The sequence below is a fragment of the Schistocerca piceifrons genome, chromosome 5 (genome assembly GCF_021461385.2).
Source record: "Schistocerca piceifrons isolate TAMUIC-IGC-003096 chromosome 5, iqSchPice1.1, whole genome shotgun sequence".
NCBI lineage: Eukaryota > Metazoa > Arthropoda > Insecta > Orthoptera > Acrididae > Schistocerca > Schistocerca piceifrons.
In genome coordinates this window covers 548,279,171-548,303,644 of record NC_060142.1, presented here as the reverse complement: position 1 = coordinate 548,303,644, position 24,474 = coordinate 548,279,171, and the positions used below count along the sequence as shown (strand labels likewise).

At 45.2% G+C, this 24,474-nt stretch overlaps 2 protein-coding genes across 5 annotated transcripts in view; one reads left to right on the top strand and one right to left on the bottom strand.

The window, feature by feature from the left end:
- The window catches only part of LOC124797890, a 481,263-nt gene that overhangs the window by 7,205 nt on the left and 449,584 nt on the right, over positions 1–24,474 (top strand). The gene's annotated exons all lie outside the window — the stretch shown is intronic.
- Positions 10,457–24,474, bottom strand: part of LOC124799134 — a 147,956-nt gene continuing 133,938 nt past the window's right edge. Inside the window, exon 6 of the mRNA XM_047262671.1 lies at positions 10,457–10,872. Within this exon, the coding sequence (XP_047118627.1) occupies positions 10,457–10,872 (416 nt within the window). The remainder of the gene's footprint in view (positions 10,873–24,474) is intronic.

Here is a 24,474-nt window from a genome sequence, read left to right as displayed (position 1 = left end):
TTCTACGTTGTAAAGTTTCCAATAGGGGAGAGTAAAGTTTCTGTGACTAGGACCGGCCGTTGTGGCCGAGCGGTTCTAGGCGCTTCAGTCTGGAACCACGCGATCGCTACGGTCGCAGGTACGAATCCTGCCTCGGGCATGGATGTGTGTGATGTCCCTAGGTTAGTTAGGTTTAAGTATTTCTAAGTTCTAGGGAACTGATGACCTCAGGTGTTAAGTCACGTAGTGCTCAGAGCCATTTGAACCACTCTGTGATTGGGCTACAATGTCAAACCAAATTTCGGAAAGTTCGTGGCTTAAAAATGAGCCTTTTAATTGTTTTTCCTGCCACTAATTTTGTTTTTGACCTTTGATGAATCTTCCCGTGTATCAAAAATTCGAAGCCACATTGTAGCAATTTGAGGTAACTTTATTTCTGCTATGTTAAAAGATGTGACTAAACGTCAGTCAACGTCCGTAAATATTTGCTGTGGTAGCACGGACCAACATCAAATGGTCAGAATATACAGGTTGGTCGATGGGTGTGAAACCACTCTTCTAAACAACACATCTGAATAAACACAAATTTAAAATAATGTAGAATGACACGGAGAGGGGGCCTGTAAGATAATATTACCAACATGGCCGCCATTTCCGAAGCCGCCGTCTTCGACGCAAAATGTAATCTGCGCACTTAGTGTTTGCTATTCGAAGTTGGTTCTGAATTCCTTGCTATCGTATTTCTTTAGCATCGGACTTAAAATACTTGGACATTACTGGAGGAACAACTTAGTCCCAAGGTACACATAACACGGTATTACAGTTTCTGTCTTCCTGAGTGACATGCGCCCTATCGAACAGCTACCCTTCTCATTACACATAAAAGGATGAAAAAGGTCGTTTGAAATGGCGAACAGTTTATAAAGAGCACTGAATTTATTACGCTTTAGGTTCACCGAGCGAGGTGGTGCAGTGGTTAGCACATTAGACTCGCATTCGGGAGGACGACGGTTCAATCCCTCGTTCGGCCATCCCGATTTAGGTTTTCCGTGATTTTCCTAAATCGCTCCAGGCAAATGCCGGGATGGTTTCTTTGAAAGGGCACGGCCGACTTCCTCCCCCGTCGTTCCCTAACGCGATGAGACCGATGACCTCGCTGTACGCTCTCCTTCCCCGCAACAACCCAACCCCAACCCGCTTGAAGTTCAGGGAAAATGTCTTTGCAACGTCTAGCATTCACGCCACGGTTCTACTCATACGATATCACCGTTCCGTTTACGATGAGAACCTCGCCTCGGCCGCTTTTCTAGCCCAAGTTTAACGCGTATTTTTCGGGCAACTGCCATTCCTGTGCTCTCTCGGGTCAATGTGAGGCGGTAAACAGGCGATTTACTTGATTTCTTTTACAGTATGAGACTTCGTTAGTACAAAAACGACTAGCCTCGTTAGCCATTCAGTCACATCAGCCTAGCGCCAAGTGTTACACAGGGTATATGCTGCATTGCGCTTTACCTCTGCCTTGGACGCATTGAACAAGGCTTGAGTGCGAGAGAGGTTCTCCTGATCCACATCTCTCTCACTACGTACACGTCACTAAAGCTACTATCAGCTGTGGGTACGCAAGAGGATTTTTATTTTTCAGCCAGCTTATGTTTTTGCCTTGGATGTTAAAACACACGAATTTCCCCGTTCCGGAGGAAATCCTGCTAGTGGTGACATGCTGGTCCTTGTCGAAGTCTGAGGTCTATATCATGTTGGAACGTGACTATTTGTTAGACAGTTGTTAAAGCCAACGAACGTGAGGGATACGGTAAGAGACTAATCTGTAGCGTAGTCCACTGTTTACATTCTCGCTGTTTTTAATGCTCTTTTCGTTATAAAAATTTAAACAACAAGTTAAATTCGGAATAATCTTCCAATTAATTGTGAGAACGTGAAAAATTTGTGGCCACTCCATTCGACATACTCGGAAGTCTGGCGTTGTTTCAAGAGCATTCTATTCCTTCCACTGACTCACTCCCTTCCTTCCTTCCTCCTGCCACTCCACTGTCTGAAAACCGCCTTCTAAGGAATCCTTCTTTGCCGAATAATGCATTTCAGTTTTACTTTCCACTGTCAACATGGTTTAGTTTCGACCAGCACTGAACTACTTTTTCTTTCGCAGCAAATATCCTTAGCTACACCAGATTTCAACAGCATATTATTTCTTCCAGTCCTTTTCTTAGTTATCAGCGATTTACATCTACAAAAAGCTTCTATGGATTAGTGCTCCCTGCAATAACAATTTCTTGTTTCCTGATACTTTTCTAAGTTTTCTATAGAAATTATTTAGCTGCGCTGTTATATCGTCACGAGCCAAACTAATTTTTAATTATGTAGCTGCGATACTGGGAAACGTCGTTGACTTAATCGAGCTTCTTCCGGTCAGCATAAAGTTATTAGTAAAACTACTTACAGCATACCAAAGTTAACGGCAAGTAGTGCCTTTATCGCATTCTCGCAACTGAACGTTATTGAGCATGGGAAGTGTAGTGCTTCGCAGGCGCAGCAATGCATTTTTCGCTGAAGTTTTAAATAGCGGAAGTGGCAACCTGTTAATGTTCCTTCCACTCTCCTGACAGCTCAGGAAGAATTGCGCGCCGCGCGGGTACGCAATCAGCGCACATACATCTCGCCTCCTGGCGGTACGTGTAATTGCCACTTACGTCGCTCTCTCCCCCTCTTGCTTGGTTTATCGTTCCACGCAAAAGTAGTAAATACCCGGTTGTGGAGCTTGGCGATTCGTTCTTCACTTCTAAAACGTGGTAAGTTCTTCGCATTTGTGCGTTAAATTGATAATGATGGTTATCGTGCCAACTATCTGCGGTGTTTGTTTCGTCGCCGATAAGCTTTTTATACGTTTTCCGCTCGGCTGTTTCGCTACACCCAGGCGTGCCCGTATAAAAGCGCGCTGGTACAATCCGTTAAGTTGATCACTTTTCTAGAGACAATGCCGTGCAATTCCTTTTATTTTCTGCGTAAAAACAGTAAGATACTGGCTCCTTTTGGCGTCCGATTTGAAGTTCGCGTCCCTCTTGATCTATGGCAACACACTACTTAACTCTTAGAATCGTTTAAAATTGATAGCTGCACAGCTGTTAAAACTGATTTCTTTCGATTTATGTCTCGGGGGGAATCAGAAACATAGTTTTGACACCGAAGTAGGATTCCAATAGAGACAAACGCATCTGGAACCTTTCTAGATCAGTTGTTACTATTTAAGTGTTTCCAAAGTGTTTCTTAGGAGGGACTGAGATTTTTCACTGTACATTGAAGCTGAGAACATATGTATGATACTCTAACGCAACAGTTACGAAGTGTACTCACACATCGTTCCCACAGTTAATTTCGAAGATTTTACTCCGACAGAAAAAAATCGCGACAACAAGAGGGAGCGTGCAACATAAGGTTCAAATGGCTCTGAGCACTATGGGACTTAACATCTGAGGTCGTCAGTCCCCTAGAACTTAGAACTACTTAAACCTAACTAACGTAAGGACATCACACACATCCATGCCCGAGGCAGGATTCGAACCTGCGACCATAGTCGTCGCGCGGTTCCTGACTGAAGCGCCTAGAACCGCTCGGCCACAGCAAGATAAGGGAAAGTTAGTAGGCGTGTTTCTACAGCTGAAATATGATGTCTGTTGAAATTTCGCGCAAGTCGCATAAGGGTGGCGCTAGTGGCGGCAGTATTAGAACGCAAATCACGTTTGCTTTAAATACACGCTGTAGCGTTACCTCTGAGATTGGAAGTGGTGAGTTGATGTTAGTCAAGAACGGAGTTAAGGCGACAAAGGTGCTATTATCAGTTACTCACAGAGTCTGAATGAGGTTATGTAGTAAGGCTACGAGAAGCTGGATGTTCCTTCTGCGATACTGCAGAAAGACTTAGCAGGAATGTAGCCACTGTACGTGATGGTGGTGGTGTGTTGGGGCTTATGGGCGCTTACTGGCAGCAGTGATCAAAAGAATGTTTGGTCGTAAGGAGACCGGCACGAGGCGGTCATGGACATTACCGAGAGGGAAGACCGACCGTGTTCGTCGTTCGGCCCTGTCGGATCGTTGTGCATCTGCAGCAGCAGTTTTAGCAGCAGGTGGCACCACAGTGACGCAACGAGCTGTTACAAATCGGTTACTTCAAGGACAGCTCCGAGCCAGACGCCGCCATTCGCAACTTCATTGGTGGGCAGTGTGGAGGTCTGTTGTGTTTTCTGACGAAAACTGTTTGTGCCTCGGTGCCAGTGATGGCCGTACGTCCGTTAGGAAGAGGCCAGTTGAGGGCGTGCAACCTACATTTCTGCGTGCTAGACACACTGGACCTACACTTAGAGTTACGGCCTGGGATGCGATTTCGTTTGACAGCAGGATCACTTCCGTGGTTATCCCACACACGCTGACCGCAAATTTGTACGTCAGTCTGGTGATTCAACCTGTCGTGCTGCCATTCATGAACAGCATTCCAGGGGAGTTTTCAAAGAGGATAACGCTCGCCCACATACCGCTGTTGTAACCCAACGTGTTTTACAGGGTGTCGACATGTTGCCTCGGCCTGCTCGATCACCATATCTGTCTCCAATCGAGCACATATGTTACAACTGAAACACGTATGTTGTGTGGCGGCGATGGCGAGGCATTGCAGAGTCTCTGACCAGAGAGCTTTTTATCGTGGCTAGTCTGCGCTTGACCGCAGTCGTGCAGTACAGGTGCGAGTGGGTAGTCGGTCGGTAGCAGTAGGCCAGAGTAGTCGGTCCGCAGTAGTAGTCCAGTGCAGTTGTGTGTGAGGAGTCGGCGGGCGTCGACATGGCACTCTGGTCAAGATTCAGGATGAGGTATATTATTTTTAAATGCGCTCAGCTAATAATGTAAATTAACTGTAACTAATTTGTGCAACAATCGCCCCAATAATAATTTTGGTTTTCAAAGCAATTTTTGACAAAGAATCCTTTAATGAAAAAAAATATTCCCTTGATATTCCTTAAAGAAAAGTTTCCCTTAAGTTCAAAATTTTTGCAATCAATTTCCTCCAAGCTATGGCAAAAATAATAAGAGCAGATGCAGCTTTACTAAGGTAAGAATTTCAGTTTAATTAATGAACAGGGCCTAAGATCGACATTTCGATCTGTTCGTGTTTTCATTGTCACTGAGATTTTATTATCACTGAATTGACTTTCATTTTTTTGTGAGGAACTTATACTTGGGTCAGATTGCTAATTTTTGTTTAATTGTCATTGTCATTGAATTTATTTGCTGGGAGGTTACGTTAGGTTGTATTCTTGTTAACATTCAACTATTGTGTTTCAAAATTTCTCTGGGGAGCTTACACTTAGCACAATGTGCATTAGCATTTAAAATAATATCTTTTAAATTTTTTGTGGGGAGGTTACACAACATCGGACGACAACTCCAGCGTCATCCACAACCAGTATCGACCGAGCAAGTGCAACAGGCATGGGACTCCGTCCCAAAAGCTGACATCCGGCACCTGTACAACACAATATAAGCATTCAACATTCTGGCGGTTACACCTGTTATTAATGCACTAGCACTTCACATTTACGGGGCAACGGCCTTGCCGCAGTGGGTACACCGGTTGCCGTCAGATCACCGAAGTTAAGCGCTGTCGGGCGTGGCCGGCACTTGGATGGGTGACCCACCCATCCAGGCTGATATTCGCTGTTGCCACTTTTCCGGGTGCACTCAGCCTCGTGGTGCCAATTGAGGAGCTACTCGACCGAATAGTAGCGGCTCCGTTCACAGAAAACCATCATAACGACCAGGAGAGCGGTGTGCTGGCCACACGCCCCTCCTATCCGCATTCTCAGCTTGTGGCCTAATGACGGAGTGCATTTCGCATTTACAGTGGCTTATTTCGCGTTTATATTAAACTATGTTCTTTCAATGTTAATCACATAAATACGTTAGCTGAATAACTGTGTTCCCCAGATTTCATTAGCCTACATTAACTATTTTTTGGTGTTGCGGTTTTTTTCGCCAGTGTATGTACATGTATAAAACCATGTACATGTGCTTAGATGTTTATATTCTAGCGCAAGTCGTCTGGAGCAATAACTTAGAGTAGTAATTGTTTTCCGATTGTACGAGGCTATTTTCATCACAGCTACGTTCAGTTACTGAAGAGAATACTCTGTGAAGGGGGTTTGGGGGATAGGTGGCTTCTGCTGACACCTGTTATGAATGTTGTGATGTCATTGCCCTTATTATCCATGTATTATCCGTACTGAATTTAGTTAGACTGTAGCTTGTGATGCCAGCGGATTTGAACTAAGATAATGCAGTTTGAATTCTGTCGGAGTAATACAGGGTGGGGCACTAACTATTGCCACCGACAACAACTCCGAAAGTATGATAGAAGCTGAAAAGTTTGTGGGACAACAGTTGCATGGGACAATGGGGGCCATAATATGACGTTGGTTTTTTTGTTGCTAGGTGAGATCGCGTCAGAGATATGAGGGTCAATTTTTTTTTTTATTTTTTTTTTTTTTTTAATGGGATGTTATGGTTTGGTACTTATTTTCTGATAGCGGCTATCGAGACGAATCCAATGACGTTTAACAGTAAGGTCTTTGAAGGTCAACGAAGGTCACAAAGATGGCATGAACGTCCATTTACAGAAGGTGTTCGAAGTGATGACCATTGGTATCAGTGCAGTGCTGTAATCTTCTTATCATGGATTTTGTTTTCTGCGTTGCTCGTTGTTTTCGTTTCGTATTTTGTAATGAGAGTTGAGGCTGTTCAAGGTCCGTCACCGGACCACTACTACACAAAATAATCGGCGATCGCTATATTAATGTCATTTCGCCTTTGGCAGCAGCTTATCCCTGGGGCAGGGATTCCCAGACGGTGGTACGCGTGGTGGCACACAAGCACTTCAGGTAGTACATGTACAACTAGAGAAAGCAAGTAGTGATATAAATAAACTATGTTATATTACTTTATTTTTAAAGTAAAATGATAGTGAGAGAAGTGATAAAATTAGCGTCTGTATAACGTTAACGAAAAGGGTTTTACCTCAAAGTGTTTGTTTCTGATTTACGAAATTCGGATTGCACACTCACTATCCGTCCGTTCACTAATCGTCGCTGCCTTGACCGATAGTGATTCATATTGCTTTGACGGCGATGTTTTGATCGGGTCTTGTTGGTGCTTGTTAGAAAGTTTCGCGCATCTGCTGCCCACTTAATGCGATGTACCAATGTGTGTCGCAGTAGTCATTACGCTGTGAACGTTTACTGTTGCCATTGTCGCTTTGTTGGGTGTTACATTAAATGGCATGGTGATACGAAAGAAGCTTGCGCCTGGAACCTGAGTGTGCGTATTACAACGAGCTCATTCTTGCCTACTACGACTGTGATGTTAACTTCATTGTGTGTCTTGTACGGAGTGGCCGTGCGGTTCTAGGCGCTACAGTCTGGAGCCGAGCGACCGCTACGGTCGCAGGTTCGAATCCTGCCTCGGGCATGGATGTGTGTGATGTTCTTAGGTTAGTTAGGTTTAATTAGTTCTAAGATCTAGGCGACTGATGACCTGAGAAGTTAAGTCGCATAGTGCTCAGAGCCATTTGAACCATTTTTGTCTTGTACGTGATTGTGTTTCAAGTTAATCATTTAGCCATTCTTAAGCCAGGAAGCTCCTTCTGCCTACAAGGATACGGTTAAACAATCTAAACCAACATCTAACAGCAAGTACTGCGAACGCTACTTACAGTTTGGCTTTTCAGTAACAGCCGGTACAGAAACCAGTGATAACGCAGTTTCTCACTGCCTTGCTTAGAAACTCTTTCAAATCGAAGCATGAAGGCTTCTTATTAAGATGTTCAAAATGGTTCAAATGGCTCTAAGCACTATGGGACTTAACATCTGAGGTCATCAGTCCCCTAGACTTAGAACTACTTAAATCTAACTAACCTAAGGATATGACACACATCCATACCCGAGGCACGATTGGAACCTGCGACTGTAGCAGCAGCGCGGTTCCGGGCTGAAGCGCCTAGAACCGCTCGGCCACACCAGCCGGCTATTAAAATGTCATCAAAGTTCTAAGCACTCTGATTTCGTTGGTAAAACTGTTGACGCATCCAGTTAACAAACTGCTACCACGACACCGTATTACTTGTGTGTGTCACGTTGCCTTAGTAGCTGATCGGCCCGACGCAAAAACCGTATATATGTTGTCAGCACTGACCAAGAGTCGAAAATTATCCCCCCCTCCCCACGGCCTCCCCCGTACCGTTCCTCACCCCAGCGGCAACTGTCGCTCAACTCTCCACCCCGCAACCATCTCAACCACAGGAATCGTGTGAAAGTGAACAAGCTTTAGTGGCTCGCCCAAATTTCGAAAAATGTCAGGTGATACACAGTGACAAAAAGTTTGGGAACCCCTGATCTAGGGTGTAGGCTGCCAGCTCTACGACAAGGAGGTGCGATGTGATCCCTCGTACTTCTCCCCTCAGCGTCGATGCAAGTTCTCGTTTGTTTTCGCTCGTGCCCGACTGCCACATTAGGGCGTCCGCACTATACTCCTTAGAGCACCTCTATCTCTACACCTCAACACAGATACTAAGCAAGCCACCGTAGGTTTGCCGAGTGTACCCTGTATCACGTGTTGTCATTTCTGTTCCAATCGCAGCTAGAGCGAGGCAAAAACGACTACCTATATGTCTCCGTATGAGCCATAATTTCTCGTATCTTATCTTCGTGGTCCTTATACGCAATATATGTTGGCGGCAGTAGAATCGTTCGGCAGTCAGCTTCAAAAGCCAGTTCTCTAAATTTTCTCAGTAGTGTTTCTCGAAAAGAACGTCGCCCTCCTTCCACGGATTTACATTTCATTTCCCGAAGCATCTCCGTAACACTTACTTGTTGCTCGAACGTACCGGTAACAAATGTAGCAGCTCGCCTCTGAGTTGCTTCGATGCCTTTCTTCGGTCCGACCTGGTACGGATACCAAACGCTCGAGGAGTACCCGAGAATAGGTAGCAGCAGCGTCCTAAATGCGGTCTCCTTAACAGGTGAACCACTCTTTCCTAAAATTCTCCCAGTAAACCGTAGTCGACCATTCGTCTTCCCTACCACAGTCCCACCTCATATTGCTTTGCAATGTTACCCCCACATTTTTAAATGACTTGACGCTGCCAAGCAGGACTCTAGTAATACTGTAACGGAACATTACATGTTTGGTCTTCCTACTCATCCGCATTAACTTACATTTTCCGATATTTAGGGCTATCTGCCACTCATCACACCAACTGGAAATTGCGGCCAAGTCGTCTTGTATCTTCCTATAGTTACCCAACTTCGACACCTTACCGTACACCACGGCGTCATCAGCAAACAACTGCACTCTGTCCGCCAAATCATTTATGTATATAGGGAATAACAGCGGTCCTATCACACTTCCCTGGGGTACTTGTGACGAAACTCTTGTCTCTGGTGAACACTTACCGTCGAGAACAACATACTGGGTTGTATTACTTAAGAAGTCTGCGAGCCACTCTCATATGTGTGAACTTATTCCATATGCTCGTACCTCCGTTCAAATCAAATGGCTCTGAGCACTATGGGACTTAACATCTGAGGTCATCAGTCCCCTAGAGCTTAGAACTACATCAACCTAACTAACCTAAGGACATCACACACATCCATGCCCGAGGCAGGATTCGAACCTGCGACCGTAGCGGTCGCGCGGTTCCAGACTGAAGCGCTTCGAACCGCTCGGCCACACCGGCCGGCGTACCTCTGTTAACAGCCTGCAATGAGGCACCGTGTCAAATGCTTTCCTGAAATCTAAAAATATGGAATGTGCCTGTTACTCTTCATCCATCCATAACACATATCATTGCTCAACGCGCCATCGAAGAGTTTGAGAATTCTAGAAAGTTACTTTGTTGTGTGAAACTTCCTGGCAGATTAAAACTGTGCGCAGAACCGGGACTCGAACTTGGGTAGATCAGATGATAGAACACTTGCCCACGAGAGCAAAAAGTTCTGAGTTGGAGTCTCGATACGGCACACAGTTTCAATCTGACAAGAAGTTTCGTATCAGCGCACACTCCGCTGCAGAGTGAAAATTTCATTCTATCTTGTTGTGTTTCGTGTGCCGGCCCTGGTGGCCAAGCGGTTCTAGGCGCTTCAGTCTGGAAGCGTGACCGCTACGGTCGCAGGTCTCGGGCATGGATGTGTGTGATGTCCTTAGGTTAGTTAGGTTTAAGTAGTTCTAAGTTCTAGGGGACTGATGACGTCAGATGTTAAGTCCTATAGTCCTCAGAGCCATTTGAACCATTTTGTGTTTCGTGTTACGCCGCGAAATAAGATCTAACATGTCAGTTGCAGGTCGAGCGCCGAAACGCGTTGTGACTAAGAAATGTGAAATTTTGACCGGTAACGGAACGTCTCCGTACATGCAGTCACGGTCTCCACTAGCGGTCCGCGCGGATCACGCCCCCACTGGCAGCTCGCGTCACCGCCTGCAATACCGTCGCGGACTCCGCGCTCAGACAGGAATGGCCCCTGGGCCTTGCCCCCCGTGCTGCGTGCCTTTTGTGCAGAGCGGCGTGCCGTGTCGTGCCGTGGCTCAACTTGGCAGAGCCCAACTCGGCGTGGCCGGCCGGCCGGCCGGCCAGAGTCTGTTCGCCCGCTCGCGGCGCCTCGCCTCGGCCCTGGCGAGGTAGACCGGGCCCGCCGGCTGGCTGAGCCCCAGTGCAGTGGCGGTGTTGCCACAGCAACGCGGCCGCCATACCTCCCGCCCGGCCCACAGAGCGGCCAGTTGTTATACACACCGGCGGAAAGGCGCGCCGTCTCCCTGCGGCACTTCCTCGTCCTGGTCCAGCGAAATCTGTTCAGAAATAAAGACAATTCACACTGGCCGTCACGTCAAGTCAATCCGTCACGTGACTCACTCACACGGCTGTCCTCAACTGTTTTTTCGCGCGAACTCCGATTTTCGCAAGATGATTTTCAGCTGCATGTACGTGCGAATGTACATACGCAAGACGGTAGCTTATACAAGGTGTTTCACAATTCATGTCACAAACTTCTAGCGGTTGTAGAGAGGACTTAGTAGATCAAATTTTACATAGGAACCCTTGTCCGGAAACGTCATCCAACGACGCTACAGAGCGTCAAAGCTACAGGCGCCGGCTCCGGCACCTGTAAATGTATGTGTTCAAATGGTTCAAATGCCTCTGAGCACTATGGGACTTAACTTCTGAGGTCATCAGTCCCCTAGAACTTAGAACTACTTAAACCTAACTAACCTAAGACATCACACACATCCATGCCCGAGGCAGGATTCGAAGCTGCGACCGTAGCGTTCGCGCGGTCCCAGACGTAGCGCCTAGAACCGCTCGGCCATCATGGCCGGCATATGTATGTGTATACAGGGTGATTCCGTGATGATGATACAAACTTTGCCGGCCGGAGTGGCCGTGCGGTTCTAGGCGCTACAGTTTGGAACCGACCGACCGCTACGGTCGCAGGTTCGAATGCTGCCTCGGGCATGGATGTGTGTGATGTCCTTAGGTTAGTTAGGTTTAATTAGCTCTAAGTTCTAGGCGACTGACGACCTCAGAAGTTAAGTCGCATAGTGCTCACAGCCATTTGAACCATTTTTTGATACAAACTTTCTAGGATGACGGAGAAGGATAAATGTATCAATATGAGTTAAGGGCCCCGTCCCGGGAACGAACGAGTCGGAAGTTACAATCCAAAATCGTTGTGACACCTCTGACAGTGGAATACATGTACTGGTACTGTTGCTGCTAACATTGCAGGATAGACAAACTGTCACAAGTGGTAGTATGGACGAAAACAATGAGAAAATGTCTACATCTACATTTACATCTACTTTAACACTCCGCAAGCCACCCAACGGTGTGTGGCGGTGGGCACTTTACGTGCCACTGTCATTACCTCCCTTTCCTGTTCCAGTCGCGTATGTTTCGCGGGAAGAACGACTGCCGGAAAGCCTCAGTGCACGCTCGAATCCCTCTAATTTTACATTCGTGATCTCCTCGGGAGGTATAAGTAGAGGGAAGCAATATATTCGATACCTCATCCAGAAACGCACCGTCTCGAAACCTGGACAGCAAGCTACACCGCGATGCAGAGCGCCTCTCTTGCAGAGTCTGCCATTTGAGTCTGCTAAACATCTCCGTAACGCTATAACGCTTACTAAATAACCCTGTGACGAAACGCGCCGCTCTTCTTTGGATCTTCTCTATCTCCTCTGTCAACCCGACCTGGTACGAATCCTACACTGATGAGCAATACTCAAGTATAGGTCGAACGAGTGTTTTGTAAGCCACCTCCTTTGTTGATGGACTACATTTCCTAAGGATTCTCCCAATGAATCTCAACCTGGCACCCGCCTTACCAACAATTAATTTTATATGATCATTCCACTTCAAATCGTTTCGTACACATACTCCCAGATATCTTACAGAAGTAACTGCAACCAGTGTTTGTTCCGCTATTATATAACCATACAATACAGGATCCTTCTCTCTATGTATTCGCAACACATTACATTTGTCTATGTTAAGGGTCAGTTGCCACTCCCTGCACCAAGTGCCTATCCGCTGCAGATCTTCCTGCATTTCGCTGCAATTTTCTAATGCTGCAACTTCTCTGTATACTACAGCATCATCCGCGAAAATTCGCATGGAACTTCCGACACTATCTACTAGGTCATTTATATATATTGTAAAAAGCAATGGTCCCATAACACTCCCCTGTGGCACGCCAGAGGTGTCCAGTAAACATGGGCTCTAAAATTCACACGTTAAGACCTTTTGCCCATCTTCGCTACTGTGAAACACATCTACGCTATTCAGCAAGTGCTCATAGCTCTTAAGATATACATTTTAAAGCCCGTGTTTACCACACATTTTTTCTTGTTTCGGTCCATACTACCACCTCTGATTACTGCCTACCTACGATCTTGGCAACAACAGTCCCAGCACATGCATTCCACTCACATAGGTTCCTTTGAAAGGCCGATTTCCCTCCTCATCTGTGACGCAGTGCGACCTTGTACTCCGTTTCTAATGACCTCCATGTCGAAGGGATGTTAAATCCAGTCTCCCTTCCTTCACTCTCAGAGGTATCAGAACGGTTTTCGCTTATAACTTTCCACGCGTTCGTTTCCGGTACAGGGTCCTTTACCTCATTTATCATCCTAGAGAGTCTGCAACATCATCACGGAATCACCCTGTATATACACACATTTACAGGCGCTGGCGCATATAACTTTGACGATTTGTAGCGTAGTTGAAAGACCTTCCCGGGCATGGATTCCAATGTAAAACGTCATTACCAACTCCCCTCTGCAACGTATAGAAGTGTGTAACACGACTTGTGAAGCATCCAGTGTACCTGGATGCTGGAGTCCGAATTTGTTCGAAAATATTTATTGGATTCAAATAGTTTGCAGCTTGGCAGGGATAGCTCTTACATTAGAGAAGGAAGACACAGTGCAAAACAACGTAAACAAGAGTGTCAATCCGAAAAATGTCACTACGTGACACAGAAGCGAAATTTCACACACTATACAAGGAGCTGGAGGAAGAGGACTCTGCATTTTATAAACATTTTAGAAAGTCGAAGCAGCAGTCTATTTCATTTGTTACGTCAAATTGCACCCAGAATTGAGAAAACGAACACAGTGTTACGAACTACCATCACATTCCTTGAAAAATTGGATTGTTCAGGTATTTGTGCAATGGTCATATCTCCCTCAACACATTTCCCTTCAAGGTTTATAGGTTCTCTTTACATCTCGTATTTGGCTTTTAATTGTTAAAGCGCCTTATTTGTACTGCGGTTAACTAGTGAAACCACACAAACACTGACCACTGATGATTCCAAAACTATTTGACACACAGACCAGAGAGCAACTTAACACAAAATAAGCCAGCACAGACAATTATTTAAACAAACTACTCCTAAAAGAAACGATTTTGGCGCTTTGCAATGTCTGAAGGTTTTAACCCATTTCTTTCTGAAACATTACAAATGTCTGGCAACATACAAATGAATTCAACTTACCGTCAATCTGATTCTACTCGCATACTTTTTTCACTTCAAGTTGCAGCCATATTGCAGTCCATTTCGTTGCAGAATAAATATTAAATACGGTACCGAAATTTACAAAAAACCACTTTATAAATATAGTAGAGGGCAAATAATTTAGTACGTGCATGTACGATTCAGGCTGCTGCCTCCCTGCTTCGGTTAGTCTTTCGTCATACATTACCAAATTATAAGTTTTAACAAAACAATTTATAACAAATAACGAACAACAGATTTAGAATAACAACTGACATCAGCTACGAAAACCACGACGAAACTAAATATGGAAATGAATGCATGGCTGTGCATCGGGAGGAAATGAGCTTACGGACGGATGACGTCAGCCATAAAAACTTTCTTCCCGGGAAACCTTGAACGGTGACGCGATGTGACGGACAGTGTGGATACAGCCATTAGAATGGCATTGCAGAGTCTTTTGATGGAAGGTGACGTGACACCCATTGTGAATCTGTCTTAAGTGAGCACGAAATTTAAAATCTGCTCAGTCTTTCTGAGACTATTACCCATGAACGAATATGAAATATAACTGATCGACACTCGTACGTTTAAAGTGCAACTGATGCTTAAAATTTTAATAATAAAGATGTATATAAAATATTCCGATATAATAATTTGGTATTGCACAGAGATCGCGTTGTTACACTAAGGTTCGCAACGTCAATCGATTCCAAAGATACTAGCGAGGGCTCATTGCAATCGGCAGCAACGTAATTTAAATCCAGTTCTGCTGTAGAAAAGGTGCAAAGCTGTTACAGAGACTGGTATTTCCTTTTCTTCTGCACAGCATCGCAGAAATTTCTGCAGCTCGTTGCATTGCATTATAATGGTCAGTCTGAACCGTTCGCCCGGTGAGAATATTGTCGCTTATGTTGTACTGCAATGGTTGCCCTGTCTCCTGCACCGTTCTCCACGTGTGTGTGTGTGTGTGTGTGTGTGTGTGTGTGTGTGTGTGTGTGAGAGAGAGAGAGAGAGAGAGAGAGAGAGAGAGAGAGAGAGTGTGTGTGTTTTTGTGGATACGGGACATTCAAGTTTTACTTCTTTCAATTCGAGAATATTACTCCAATGATTTTACATGATGATCTCGCTAAACTAGCGTAGATCTCGTACTTGGAATCCTACGAGGGAACTTCAAAAAGCAAGTTCCAGGCTCTTATGGCTGAACTCAGTCCGGTCTTGGAAGGCCCAACGGTACCGACCGGACGCCGTGTCATTCTCAGCCCATATGCGTCACTGGATACCGATTGTGGAGGAGCATGTGGTCAGCACACCGCTCTCTGGACCGTATGTCAGTTTACGAGACCGGAACCGATACTTCTCAGTCAAGTAGCTCCTCAGTTACCCTCCCAAGGGCTGAGTGGACCCCGCTTGCCAGCAGCGCTCGGCAGACCGGATGGTCATCCATCCAAGACCGACAGCGCTTAACTTCGGTGATGTGACGGGAACGAGTGTCACCATTGCTGCAAGGCCGTTGGCAGGTTATTATGGCAGGCCAAGTAATTTTTACTGAATTCTGCACTGCAGTTCAAACTGACAAAGATGCGTCACATTCTTTGTCAACATAGGCACCATATCTCTGTAAACAATGCTCGAAACGTTAAAGTCTGTGGTCGATGTTGATCGTGTTTCTTCCTGATCTGCATTATCCACATCTGTACGGCCTTACAGCACCAGGGGAAAACGCACTCAAAGGCGGGGACCCAAACCGAAAAACGTATTACACAAACTCTGAGAAAAGCTGTTTCTTCGTCTTATATAGGGTGAGTCACCTAACATTACCGCTGGATATGTTTCGTAAACCACATCAAATACTGACGAAACGATTCCACAGACCGAACGTGAGGAGAGGGGCTAGTGTAATTGGTTAATACAAACCATAAAAAAATGCACGGAAGTATGTTTTTTAACACAAACCTACGTTTTTTTTAAATGAAACCCCGTTAGTTTTGTTAGCACATCTGAACATATAAACAAATACGTAATCAATGCCATTTGTTGCATTGTAAAATGTTAATTACATCCGGAGATATTGTAACCTAAAGTAGACGCTTGAAAAATGTCGGGCCCAGAAGATAAGTCATTTATGCCACTATTTAAAATTTTACCGCCGCATTTGTGTTTGATATGACTTAACGTATAACACACGCCAAAAAAAGACCGAGCTTCAAGTTAGTTTTCATATTTAATGTTGTTCTTTCATAGATAAAAAAATTATGCAATCGATTGCAAAAAGTGTAACTGACTTTCAAAAAAATGTGCATAATGTGTTACTGAGCAATGTCACAAGTCCCTTCATTCCAGAACACTTCGACTTTTCTACGCAACTGATAACCATTTTGGCACGATTTTAATTGCCAAATTAGAGCCTGTTAGTAGGCCTACGGACTTCCTATCATTGTAGGACTAATAACAGTGGATGCCAATAAACGATGCAATTCTCGTTCGTAGATACACATCTACTTACGAGTTAACCGGTGTAGAAACGCACTTTGCTGAGCTGAGCGAGGTCGGCCTACCTTCGTAACGTACGCGCCGCAGCCTGTCTTTCTCGTAGGCCTCGCGCTCTGAATAACTGCTGTCAATTGCTAGCGAGATCACGTGACATGAGCTATGACTCGCTGAGAAAAGTGCATCGCTCAGCGCAATCTCTATTTTAGAGTTTCGGAAGCTACCGTGCTGTAATTTGTGGAATTTGTATATAAACTTTAGCAATACGAAAATAAACTCTGTGCATATTGTCTCGCATCAAACAACTTTCCAAACGCATTGTTTATCCTGGATTTCGTTTCCTAAAGTTCTGGGACGTCCTCCGCCGGTATAAGACCTTTACGATTCAAAGGACTGATAGGTTTTACAGTTCCGAGGGAAAGTATACTGTTACTTAACACAGATGTATTTTCACCCGCTTTATACGTAATTTCAAAAAATGGTTCAAATGGCTCTGAGCACTATGGGACTCAACATCTTAGGTCATAAGTCCCCTAGAACTTAGAACTACTTAAACCTAACTAACCTAAGGACAGCACACCCACCCATGCCCGAGGCAGGATTCGAACCTGCGACCGTAGCAGTCCCGCGGTTCCGGACTGCAGCGCCAGAACCGCTAGACCACCGCGGCCGGCACGTAATTTCATCCAGGAGAAATTGTGTTTTTAACCGGGAAATCTGGGAAAAATACGGGAATTTTTTTTTCTTGTCCACGTAGACACCTTGTTACAGAACGAATATTTCTATGCTTGCTGTGGATGATAGCCACGCAAACAAGCTTGTTACAACACTTTAAGTTTCGATAGAAACATATGGAATTTAATGCCTTCAGTGAGACCTCCCCATTCCATTTCTTTCATTAAACATCATCCTCAGGTGGCTAATGGCTTTACATTTTAATATACGGCTTTTCCCACCGAGCATATTAACAGTCACTAAAATTGTAATGCGCTCCCAGTAGAGTGGTAAATTAAGCAGTATTGCACATCTGCGAACTGGCGATCTCTGTCAAAGCTTGCCACACTGGGAGAACAACTTGAGTTATCATAGGGAATCACTCACTCCCGACTGGGTATACTCGACACTCTTAAAACGTATCTCAGCTTCGTCCGACGAGTCATCTCCAATACGAGAGAGGCCTGCCACTCGACTCCTCGATTTCGCGAGCTCACATTCACATTCAGGCCTTTCGGCCAATGAATCCCAGGAGCAGAATGCAAGAATTTCATTGCCCGTTTGTCTCTGCAAAGTGATGCTCCCTTTAGGGCTGCCGTCCCGAAAGCATCAGTTACCCTTAAACCGGCATGGCAGCGTGGTAGGCCCCGACTACAGCCAATTTAGGAGGATTACGGAAAGACTCACAAACCATCTCCAGGTAGCACAAAGCTGCGCTTTTCCTGGATACCGGCAACAGCTGTTACATCCGTGCAAATCAAACCACGGACCCAAGGCCGCGGCCAAGAATGGCGATTTAAATTTCTCTCTCGAGGTTTTCGTTACATTTCAACTGATACTTGGAGGTGCACGGTACACGGTTTAGTTGGTTATGCCTCATTTTCCGAATCTCCTTGTTCCAGCTGCAGTGTTGTGCCCTTCTGCGTCTGCTCTGCACGCACGGCGCACAGCGCGGCGGACTGGACTGGGCTGGGCTTGGCAACGCGTGGGCGGCGGGCAGGCCGCCTCTCGCCGTGTCGTTGCCACCTGCCGGCTACGAACCCTCCCTTCAGCCTCCCCCTCCCCCCCAACCATCCTGTACCTCCACGGTCACCACCGCAGTAAGCCGGCCGCTGTGACCGAGCGGTTCTAGGCGCTTCAGTCCGAAACCGCGCTGCTGCTACAGTCGTAGGTTCGAATCCTGCCTCGGGCATGGAAACTGTGATGTCCTTAGGTTAGTTAGGTTTAAGTAGTTCTAAGTATAGGGGACTGATGACCTCAAATTCTATCTATTTCTATCGCTTGAGCCTTGTCCCGCAGTTACACAGGGTCAGCCATCGTTAATCGGATTTGGCATGTTAATGGTTAAGGGTGGCCGGTTGCCCTTCCTGCCGCCATCCCGTACTCCCCCCAGACGGAATTAGTGTACCCCAACTGTCTGCGTCGAGTGTAATCCATGGAATAATGCGAATGTGTTCAGATGTCTGTGACCAGTGTAACTGAGGCGGAACATGGGGACCAGTCCGGTATTCACCTAGCGGGATGTGGAAAACCGCCTCAAAACCACATCCAGGCTGGCCGGCACATCGGCCCTCGTCGTTAGTCCGCCGGGCGGATTCGATCCGGGGCCGGCGCGCCTACTCGAGTCCAGGAAGCAGCGCGTTAGCGCTCTCGGCTACCCTGGCGTGTCGGACTGATGACCTCAGATGTTAAGTCCCATAGTGGTTAGCTCTATTTGAACCATTTTTGAACCACCGCACTCACCTCGGCTCCACATTCGACGCCATAGCCTCAAGAAATGGGAAGAGAAATGGCAAGATGCTACACAGTCCAGTAACCTACGGGCCGTCAGACTCACCAACAAGGTCTAGCAGAGCTCACTATGGAGCTCAACAAGGGAGGGTATTGCCTTATGCTGTCTCAGAATTGGACGAACCAAATAATTCATGAATTTCTGCTACGACCGGAAGAATCCCCGCTGGGGTTTTGTGGAGAAACTGAAATGTTACGTCACGTCCTCGAGGATTGTCCAGCTACCCAAGAGCTGCGACGTCAAAAGGACCTAGGACACCATCTGCGAGAGACCCTAGATGACCGAGCGAGGTGGCGCAGTGGACTCGCATTCGGGAGGGCGGCGGTTCAATCCCGCGTCCGGCCATCCTGATTTGGGTTTTCCGTGATTTCCCTAAATCGCTCCAGGCAAATGCCGGGATGGTTCCTTTGAAAGGGCACGGCCGACTTCCTTCCCCGTCCTTCCCTAATCCGATGAGACCGATGACCACGCTGTCTGGTCTCCTTCCCCAAAACAACCCAAGACCCTAGATGCCGAAGAAACAACTGTAAGCCATGTGCTACGCTTTTCACGAAGGAGTGGATATTCCAGCAAGATTTAAAGACAACACCGCCATGTTTCGGTTGATCCATTGTGAATACGGGACAGCGGCCGGTGTAATATTTAGCAAGGAAAATCGCCAAATACCCGTATTTTTGAGAACTTATTTAATTTAGGCAACCATGTTCGGCATCTCATTAATGTTATCTTCAGACCCCTATGCGCTCCATGTATAGACAAATATATCGATACTTGCATAACTGGAACCATCAGTATATGGATTCCGTGAATTAGTTTTTGGAGTGTTTATTTCGAAGACTTGTTGATACCGGGAAAGCGACTTTCAACTATAATGTATTCCCTGTACGGAATATACATTATGGATGTACGAGTACAGGTTGCAGACGCATCGTTGATGACATATGGAAAATTGGATGTGGCCGCGACTTGTACTCGGGTAGCCAAATGGTAGCCGGCGCGGTAGCTCAGAGTGTTCGGTCAGAGGGTTAGCTGCCCTCTGTAATAAAAAAAAACAAACTAAGTTAATTGATCAACAACGAACTTAAATGGGTGTCTTACGACGTCCGCCCCGAGCAGATGCAATGAACGAAAGCGAACAAAATAAGATTAAAAAAAAAATGGTAAGGCAATCGCTCATAATGAGTGGGAAATCCGGGTTCGAGTACCAGTCCGGCATAAATTTTCGTTGTCGTTATTCCATTATACAGCTAACGGTCGTCCATATTCGCAACTGCGAATACATTTCAAGTATTTCGTAACGGACGTAGTCGCCTCAGTGCCTGTTCCTTCACACTTGCATGCTCGAAGGAACTTTGCATCGTAATTCGGAATAACCCGGGCAGTGCAATATCGTTATATCGTAGTTTCAAAATGATTTAAACAAGGTACTATATGCCCGGAAAAGTTGCAACTGGCCCTAAAGAATGAAAAATGTAAGGCCATCCACATGAATACTAAAAGAAACCCGTTAAATTTCGGTTACAGATAAGTAACACAAATCTAAAGACTGTAAGTTCAATTAAATACCTAGAAATTACAATTACGAACAAATTGAACAGGAACGATGACAAAGATAATGTTGCTGCTAAGGCGAACCAAAGACTACGTTTTATTGACAGAACTCCCACTATGGTCGTCCGTCGTCTCCTATACCTCGCGATTACGCTGTCCTGTTCGCTACGAACTTGTTTCTAACATACGGCTCAGCTATCGTGTCTGTACCGGCTCCATATGACGTATTTAGCCCTAACTTTCGGACATCGTACAGGGCACGTGTTCAAATGGGACAATCCGTCACGTAACTTTTGGCCTCTCAGCTCATTACTTATGCGCGATTTGAATGACTTGTCATTGTAATGATGTTGCCCACGGAGTACTATAATGTAATTTACGCTTTACGAATTCAAATTCAATCGCAGATAGTTCAACAGTAAGGAAGAATGACGACAAAGCGGTGTATCATAGTATATCAGAAATATCTTGATTAGAAATTATCTTAGTTTTTTTCGTTTCTCACAACGTCTTCAGAAGCCATGTGGCGTTATTTATCATTCCTGTCCCCGTTTCCCGGTATTTAATTCTTGAGTTACGACAGCCGTTTGTAATGTAGCACTTCTTACCTTCTGGCGACGGAATAAGATTTTTTGTTTACGAGACAAAAGTTTTCTGTGGCATAGTTCAAATGGCTCTGAGCACTATGGGACTTAACTTCTGAGGTCATCAGTCCCCTAGAACTTAGAACTACTTAAACCTAACTAACCTAAGGACAGCACACACATCCATGCCCGAGGCAGGATTCGAACCTGTGGCATAGTCCTCAACATAAAATGTCCTTATTAAATCGTTGCGTTGCGAATTATAGTGAAGACGTTTTTACCGGGAGTCCGCGGATTGCAAGTAATTGTTTGAAACCGTAAGTCTACATCACAGCTTTCTAAGGGACCACGTTAAATGCGTGTGACTCGGTCTCTTGTGTTTGCTTCGGGCTACGAGTCCAAACTTGACACAAAGATAGTACTGTTTTCTTTTACATCAGCCGTGTTTATTAGTATCAGTTTTGCACGCTGTCGATACCGAAGTTAGACAGTGTCGTCTTTAGCAGTCATGACTGGAAAAATCAATCACTCGAGATCCTCAAGCCTGTGCTCCCTCATTCAAACCCAGAGTACACATCCCCCATGTGCACGCACCAACTTCACTCTTGGTTTCAGTCCACGGTCGTTCCCAGAACTTCTGTCCTATATCGTTTCTTTCACTGCTGGAAACTATTTTTACATGTGAAAATTGGCAAGTTGCACTGTAGTTCGGATTTCACGTTAATCTCTTAGTCTCCCTGTAACAGGGTGACTGTCATTTCAAGAAAGTTTGGATGGTCATAACATCGGCTGCAGGGCCTTGCCAAGTTAGGATTATAAGGAAACATTCAATTTTTTAACGAATCGTTGTGCGCCTCCTTCACCAGGTCATCACGGAAAGCCTCCTGCAGTTCTTCGATATCGTGACGGTGGAACTTTCACTCCGAAATAGACATCAGAAATAAAATATTTGGAAAAAATAAAATGTGGACAGTGGGAAACACGGATGGGAAGATAATGGAAACATTTAAACTGTAATGCTTCAGAAAGCAGATAAAAAACGAGATGAGAAGACATAAATACCAATGAGGAAAGAACTTATAGCAATCAGAATTTGATGGACGAAAAGGAAACTTAACCTGCAACGAAGCTCAGATATTGCGCGTAATATCTTTGCATACTTGCGCTGTTGGAGTATACCTATGAACAGAGTAGATTATCTGGAACTCGGTCACGAGTCCAGCGTTTAGCCTGGCGAGTGAAAATAAAAGCGCGAAACGAGTTTCCGAGTCGCCAGCACATCGTGACGCCTCGATACGATCGGTGCCACGCTTCTCCTTCGCCTAGCGGACCGCGCCCGTTAATGGAGAATGTGAATGAAATCAAAATGGCTTGCCTGCTGGTACACCAGCGGGAGGGGACAGTAAGCGGTACCAACCGATTTTAGTTACATTGAATTTGTACCGATGATTGCGAAAATATGCAGAATACTGAAGGCAGCGTCCGAAATGTACAAAAATTTACCTACAGAAAGGTGAAATTATAGGGGAATAAGTGTTTTGAATACAGGATATAAAATATATGCAAGAATATTAAGGAAAAGAGTCCGAGTCATCAAAGATGTTTTATTACTAGAAAAAAAAAAAACTGTTTTAGAAAGGTACGACCCTGTAACGATGTCTTTCACATTCAAGCAGATAAGAGATTTTGAAAAGGGAATGTTACCTTGAAACTCACATAGCTTTTATTATGGAAAATCATTCGATCGAGTAAATATGGAAAAATTTTGGGAAGTGATGACTCAGAGAATATCCTAATAGTCTCATTAAAGTATTACAAAGTATATATAAATACATGAAATGTATCTGCAGTTGCGAATACGAACGGCCATCAGCTGCAGAAGGGAATCTGTGCCGAACCGGGATCTGAACCCGGATTTCCCGCCTTACGCCAGCGGTCGCCTTAATCGCTTTGGCTATCCGTGCGCGACTCACTGTGTACGCCACAACCTGTACTTGTACGCAGATTATGGAATTCCCGCACAGGGGAGGACATTTTTTAACTGAAAGTCGCTGTCTGATATCGGCGGATTAATACAGTATTACAGTGCATCTTTTGTTAAGAATAACGATGCAGACTTTCTTCAGACATGCTTGCGTATCCAAAGGAACATTGCACTGTTTTCATTGTTTTTCTTAACAACAGAGGCACCGCAGTATCGTCCATGTATTATAAAGACGCAATAGTCTGTGTACATGTCGGAAACTGAAGTTGTTGTAAAAAGATATCCTCAAAGACGTGAGGCAGGGTTGTAGATTTTCTCCTATTTTGTTTACAATTTATATAGACATTCTGATTAGAGAATGGATGTACAAAATTAATGGAGGCAATTACATTGAACCTAATTTTACGCTTAAGACGACACTATTTGATCAGATGATCAGATTATTATAAGTAAAACTGAAGACGAGCTGCAAAGAGGAGTATATATGTTAGAGCAGTTATGTGAGAATTAGAATTTTAAAATTTCCGTAGATAAAACGAAAACAGTGACATCCGAAGGTAAATCTACCGTTAGAAGAAAAGTTAGTATCATTGATACTACAGTACTGGCCATTAAAAAAATGGTTCAAATGGCTCTGAGCACTATGGGACTTAACATCTATGGTCATCAGTCCCCTAGAACTTAGAACTACTTAAACCTAACTAACCTAAGGACGTCACACAACACCCAGTCATCACGAGGCAGAGAAAATCCCTGACCCCGCCGGGAATCCAACCCGGGAACCCGGGCGTGGGAAGCGAGAACGCTACCGCACGGCCACGAGCTGCGGACTACCATTAAAATTGCTACACCAAGAAGAAATGCAGATGATAAACGGGTATTCATTGGACAAATATATTATACTAGAACTCACGTGTGATTACATTTTCACGCAATTTGGGTGCATAGATCCTCAGAAATCAGTATCCAGAACAACCACCTCTGGCCGTAATACGCCTGGGCATTGAGTCAAACAGTGCTTGGGTGGCGTGTACAGGTACAGCTGCCCATGCAGCTTCAACACGATACCACAGTTCATCAAGAGTAGTGACTGGCGTATTGTGACGAGCCAGTTCCTCGGCCACAATTGACCAGACGTTTTCAATTGGTTAGAGATCTGAAGAATATGCTGGCCCGGGCAGCAGTAGAACATTTTCTGTATACAGAAAGGCCCGTACAGGACCTACTACATGCGGTCGTACATTATCCTGCTGAAATGTAGGGTTTCGCAGGGAC